The sequence below is a fragment of the Dendrobium catenatum genome, unplaced genomic scaffold (assembly GCF_001605985.2).
Source record: "Dendrobium catenatum unplaced genomic scaffold, ASM160598v2 fragScaff_scaffold_943, whole genome shotgun sequence".
Taxonomy (NCBI): Eukaryota; Viridiplantae; Streptophyta; class Magnoliopsida; order Asparagales; family Orchidaceae; genus Dendrobium; species Dendrobium catenatum.
Window position 1 is genome coordinate 715,085 of NW_021319405.1, and position 6,957 is coordinate 722,041.

A 6,957-nucleotide genomic window follows, 5' to 3' on the forward strand; every position below is an offset into this window, starting at 1 on the left:
CAATGTCAAACAAAAAATGAGTGAAAATTAAATCATCATTTTTCAACATGTTTTCATCTGCAGGCAACCAAATGAGCACCAAGGAACATTTACATCTATCTCAAAAAGAACAAGTGTGTTAGAAATAGAACATGATGAACTTGTCACACAACTGATAATAAAAGTTAATAACAAAATAAGAAGGTTTTATACGAGCTTAACGCTCAAAAAGGTAAAATAGAACAAAAATAAACGCAGGAAAAAATAAAATAGAAAAAAGATAAACAAAATTTTTCTCTTGACAAACCGAATCTTTTTCAAATGCTTTTATCAAGTAAATTCATATACAAAATCTAGCTTATGAAGCTACTCACTGGTTAATGAAAGAACCAAAACCAATCTACAAGGATCCTTATACTGCACATAACCTCACTAAGAACATAGAGAAATAAAAGAATCGAGGTAAAATGAATAAGGATCAATTAAGATGCATTGCGACAACTTTCAACAAATAGGCTTGCGCCGTCACCTCCCACGTTTCGTAATATTGTAAACTTAAAATCAAATATGCAACAATTGAATCAATTCAAGTTTGGTTCTCCGAACTTCATCGTTACCTCTCATCCGCCAATGCATTGGAATCCCTTACACACGGACAGCCATATACCGAACAAAAGGCTGCATACCACCAGATCAATAATCAAAACCATTCGAACTTGCCGCCACCAAATCCTCTGCATGGATTTCCAACCTCCTAACCCCAATCCAAGATCAGCCTCACCATCATTATCCGTTACCGAGATTTCATGCTCGTCCCCACCCCGGGAATCGCCAACCCCTTCATCGATTCTCGGGTTCTTCTTGCGCTCCTTCTTAACCTTCCTCTTGTGCTCGCCAGTTAGGAGGATGCTATCAGAAGATTGCGGCGTGGAGGGAAGAGGAGGGGGCGAAAGTGCAGGCGGCGACGAGGGAGACGGTTTCTCCTCTTCGGAAGGAGAAACCGACCCTGCAACAAGGCGGCGGATCACAGGGAGCAGCTCATCCTGGAGACAGCGGTAGGCAAGGGGGTCGCCTGCACCGATCCGCCGGCGGGCAATATATACAGTGGCATCGTGGAGGCGATGCAGGAAGAGTATAACGGCAGAGCGGCCGAGGGACTCTTCCGCGATGGCGAAAAAGAGAAGAGGTTCAGCCATGAGGAAGGCGTAGATCCGACTGCCGGCTGTATGAGTGTAAAGGAGGTGGAAGTGCGGGGCAGCATCAAGGCAGATGGCGGCCAGCGCAGACAGGCCACCTGCGCCAGCGCCGCTACCTGCACATGAGTCTTCGCCGGCGGGGAGGAGGTCGGCGAGGACGTTGTTTCCACATGAGACGGAGGCGTAGAGTACGGGACCAGGATCGGATAAGGAGGTCATCCAATCGCGAAGGTCGAAGCAGATCAAGAGCGAGGGTTTCTCTCCGAAATCATTTCTTATTTTGGGAGAGTGGAGAAGGAATGACAGGTTGTATTTGTTATTTAAGCCAGGGTTTATTAGCTCAAACTTTTAATTATCTTTTTTAGAAAACATTTCAATTTAATGCAGTGTAAATATTTAATTCTTAGGCGTCTTAGTGGGAAAATAGGCTAATATAATGTTTTTTCCTTACACCCGTGGCATCCCACCGAGGAGAAATTATCGAACCTGTGGATGATATGTATTTTTTGGGTCAATTTATTTTGTGCTGCCATCAGAATTTTTTTAATAAGCGTGAGATAATATTTTTTTAAAAAGAGGAAGTAGATGCGTCGCGTTCAATTCTGAAATTGGACGGACAAAAATTTTAAGATTTTGCAGTCAAAAATGTTTTTTTTTCATCATCAAATAATGATTATTATCTTCACAAGCTCCTCTTTATCTTCAAGAAAATAAGCTATATCCTTCATGTTTACTATTTATGATTTATTATAAGCTTCAAATTAAGTTTATAGTTTTTATTTTATTTTATGTAAATTTAAATTTATGTATTGTTTCTATTTCTCAATTATTTCAATATCGTTGCTTTAAAGGCATAAATGACGAACCTACATTTAGTGTTTTGGATTTATCTGTAACTTGAGAAATTATTTTGTGCGGGATCCGAACGCAGAGTTTTCATACACCCAGTTCGACGATCTCCTGTATTAGAATTGACACTACATTTAATGTTTTAACTCCACACAGAATAGTTTCTTGTTTGTAATTTTGCTTGTATTGTTTATGTATAAGATAATGATGATATTTAAAATAACAAATGTTGAATTACATATAAATGACTAATTTATTGAGTTATTAATATGTTGTTTTATTTTATATTATATTGAATCAAATGTTAATAAATATGGTGTGCAAAAACAAGAATGAAAATAACAAAAGATTTAAAATTGAAAAATAGTGCAATGCATTTGATAATGAGAAGAATGAAAATATTAGTTATGATATTAAAAATAACATTGAATTTAAATATAAAGAATTACTTTGTTGAATTGTTAATATGTTGTTTTATTTTATATTATATTGAATAAAAATATGGCGAGGAAAAAATATTTTATAAATGTTAATAAATATGGTGAGAAAAACAAATATTTTACAAGCATGCGCATTTTATGCATAAGAGATATCTAGACCACTTGTACACAATGTGTACAAACTCTTCTACACACTTTGTACAAGCTTATAATTAGCTCAATAATATAATTTCTAATGATGAATGGATGATAGCAAGAAATATTAAAAAAAATAAAATTGAAAAATCGAGGAATGCTTTTAAGAATAAGAAGAATGAAAATATCAATGATGGAGTTCCCTATTGATGTATCATAAAAAAATTATCTTGATCGGGCAAGAATCTCGACGCAAAATCCAGCTGGAAACTTCAAAAATTAAACTTGAGATCACCTAAACTCCGATTTCGGCGAACTTACAGTCAAACCGAGTGTCTCGGAAATGCAAACTCAACAACACCAAATTTGACTCAATTCGAGACCAAATGAGTCCAAATCAAGCACCGAAGCGTTGTTGAAAAGTTCAAACCATCATTTGAGTTACCAAACAGTTTCCAAATATGATGTTCTTATTGTCAAATCGAGCGGCTCGACGAGACAAATCCAACGAGCCCAAGATCGCCGAATTCCAACATCATTAAGACCTTCAAATGTTTGACGAACGGTGCACGATCAAGGGATTCAATATTGGCCGTCCATTCAACCACTCCCTATTTACCCCTGATCTCTCACCTATTTACAAGACATGCCACTCCAAAATATCTATAAATAAACCCCTCATTTCTCATGAGAGGGGACCCAAGCAAGAAGAAGAGCATAAAAAGAGAATGATATGAGGGAAGAACTCTTCCTCGACCACCACCAGAGTTCTACCCGACGTCGGAATTTTGCCTAGCTTTCGAACGACGCTGGAGTTCTGTCTGACGCTCAAGTGACACTAGAGCTCTGCTCGATGCCGGAATTCTGCCCAACTTCTGAACGACGCCGGAATTCTGCCAGACCTCCGAAGGACGCCAAAATTCAACCCGATCTTCAAGTGAAGCTGGAACTGATCTGCTTGACGTTGTAACTGATTTTCAATCCTGAAGAGATTCATTGTAATATGATCATCCTAAATTTTAAGGACGAGTCAGCCTCTTGTATTTCAAGCAAACACTAGTGGAATTATTTCAATTGGGTGTAGCCCCATGGTTTTTTTCCTTTTCAGGATTTTCCACGTAAAAATCCTGGTGTTATTATTCCTCATATGTTTGTGTGCTAGATATTCGTACAACGCTGAGACGGAAGTTTTTTAACTCTATCGCCGCATATATTCTAGTCTGCAACACCTATATTTCAACAAAAATACACCCTTGATCTATATGATGCTGTCATGTTGGATGTGTTCAAACAAGCATTCATAATTGAAGGACATGAGCAGTCGAATTTGATATACATTTTTATGGAATATATTTCTATCGTATTATATAAATATGCTCATATGAGCGGCAAAGATATTTCATTCAATTACTCTTTTAAAAATAATTAGAAATTAAATTCCTTGCAGATATTTTTAATATTATGCATCAACTTATATAAAGTTTTTCTGTTGATTTTCATATAAAAACCCTCAACTGTTTTGATAAAAACTTAAACGAATGCAGATTTGCACCACCACCTGTAGCAGGAGTTCCTCAACCAATCTGTAGACCTCAGCATTGGGTTTCTTCGTTCAAGACGCAGTCGAATTTGCAACCTGAACACACTCAGTATCCAGTAAGAAACACTCATCCTTGCGCTTCATTCAGTTCCTCATTTTTATTTATATTTATAAACTAGTTAACACAAAGCATCAGACTTCTGATGATCCTAAGAGTAAATATTTTAGATTCGTCTTAGATTAAGAAAGATAGAGGTACACCTAAAAGAATTAGTTTGAAAGTATTAGAAATGACCATTATTTATTAGATTTAAATGAGACAATAGAGAAAAAAGATTCATGTTGCCAAATGTTGTAAATAATAGAAGAGCTATAAGACAATTGCAATTAAAAAACTTATCAAATAAATAGACCGAGGCGTGGGGAAGCACTGTTCAGGCTGCAAATTCGACTGCTCTAGATTTTTTAAATCATTTTTGAATTTTTCATTCTCATTCATTAGAAAATATTACTCCAACAATAGTCTCTCGAGCTATGGCTAAGGAATTGCTATTTCGAGTCAAAAACTACTATGATGATGGCTTTCATGGTAATTATCAACATCTACAACAAGATGAAATATTTCCATATCCAACTTATAACCTTTAGGAGCATTTAAGACCTTGTATTATCTTCTTAATGTCACAACTTAAGCATCTGATAGTATCAGATCTATTATTCCATGAAATGTAGGAGGATGAGACTTTAAGAATTGCCCTATGATTCAATCCATCTCCTTCACTAGCTTGTACAACCAGTGGAACAATAATTTGCGCATTAACTTGAACATCTATCTATAATGCACTAACACGGAAATATGGACATAGATTTGATATGATATGGACATGAGACGCATTAATTATTGAAAATATATGACACAAAACGTTCTCGAAATGCGATTGTAATTTATGTATCTAAAAATCAAAGTATTTGCATAAATTAAATAAACATAAAATGAGAACTAATGAAAGGCATATGATGCTTAACAAAAAAAAAAAGTATATATCATTTAATGATCAGTCCTCCAACCCAACACCATGAATTTCATAATATTTTGATTGAATTTAAAAATGTCACCCATTTAAATATTAGAAGAAAAAATAAATTTCATACTTGGTCTAACGTGTTGTGTTCGCCCAGCCCAAGCCCTAATGCCCTATGCAAAGTAAAGCATTCACGGGTTGAGTCGGGTCAACCCGGCAACCCGCACAGAAGGGATCCGGGTTGGAAGTCCTGACCTTTTTAGTTAAACATGTCGGATTCATGTCAACCCATTTATGATCAGGTCAACTCGGATTGAACCCGAACCCAATCCATTGATCCGAATTGGCACCCTTACTATGCTCTATCAAGTCACTTGTGCTATATGTGTATCTAATATTGGTTAATTCATAGGACTTTCTGGGATGGTAGGTGCACCAGTGAAAGGCTTGAGCAATTTGAGCATCAAGAAAGCTTTCAAGATTTGTTTGATATTTTATGCTATAGTCTCGAAGAGGGCATCAACATCATAAGTTGGAACTCTGGTAATTCAACTTTTTGAGTGGTAACACTATGACGACTAGCATAATGATATACTCTAGGGACAAGTAAGGTTCCCTTAATGGCTCTCTAGCAACTACTACCATTAGCGACAACAAAGACTCATCAAATAACCTAAAATTAGTCCACACAATTAAATTAACAAGTTACATGGCTGCCATAACCATAATGGTCACAATTTTAAGATCATCCCAAGGGCATCACAACAACTAAGTAAACATGAAGGAAGACTTAAGATTCGTTTGGGATAGCTTTCTTACTGCTTCTTATAGCGGCTTCATAGTACAAAAATTAAATTTTTTTTACTAGAAAGCCGCTTTAAGAAACAGTAAGAAAGCCGTCCCAAACGAAGTCTTAATTTCGGTGATATTCTAACCTTGAGATTTATGCCATTGAACATAATGAAGGAGCAATGAAACAAGAACAAAATTGACAATAATGGGAGAATGGAGGCATAAGAAGGAAGAAGAGAATGAGATAGACAGTACTGCGATAGATGGGGACAAAAGGACAAACTCGAACAGGCACATGATTCGTGGTGGTGAAGGAGTATGTCGTGACCGGAGCTTTTCTACTGTGATTGAGGAAGAGGACCTATGCTTGTTGTCTCATGACGTGCAGGAAAGGTATGTAGCTAAATCCTAACCTCGATCATCTATTTATCTTCACTTGAGGCAGCAAGACAAGGAAAAGCAGAAGATTGAATGAGTTTTGGTTTCTTTACAATGAGTTTGTCCTTTGCTGCTTCTTACTTGGTGAGGTTGCAGAAGATTGAACATGTTACCCATTCTAATATAGCCTATGTCACAAATCATAAATGGACTGGAAAGACTCATGCTTTTTTTTTTAATATTCTGGGAATGATGAGCAATTTTAAGTTAAATGTTGCAGAGATGAATGGCTTTACCCTTAGACATAGGATACGAAATGAGCACATAAGTGAAAATGTTGAAGTAGCTTCAATAGAAGATAAGATTAGAGAGAGTCACCATAGATGGTTTGGCCACATTAAACGGATGCCTTCCAACAACCCGGTTAGGAAAGTTGAGGTATTAGATTTGACTTATGTTAAGAAGATAGAGGTAGACCTAAAAAGATTTGATTAAAAAATATTAGAAATGATAGTTCTTTATTAGATTTAAATGAGAATTTGACTTTTAACACGATACATCGACGAAAAAGGATTCATGTAGCCGACCCCACGTAGTGGGACAAAGGCTTGATGTTGTTGTTGTTG

At 36.5% G+C, this 6,957-nt stretch overlaps 1 protein-coding gene across 1 annotated transcript; it reads right to left on the minus strand.

The window, feature by feature from the left end:
• Window positions 1-260: 260 nt before the first annotated feature.
• On the minus strand, window positions 261-1,479 carry LOC110092312 (phytolongin Phyl1.1-like). Its single transcript, XM_020816809.2, has one exon. It carries the CDS (start codon window positions 1,392-1,394, stop codon window positions 600-602), a length of 795 nt encoding a protein of 264 aa, XP_020672468.2. The 5' UTR covers window positions 1,395-1,479; the 3' UTR covers window positions 261-599.
• Between the last annotated feature and the right edge of the window lie 5,478 nt (window positions 1,480-6,957).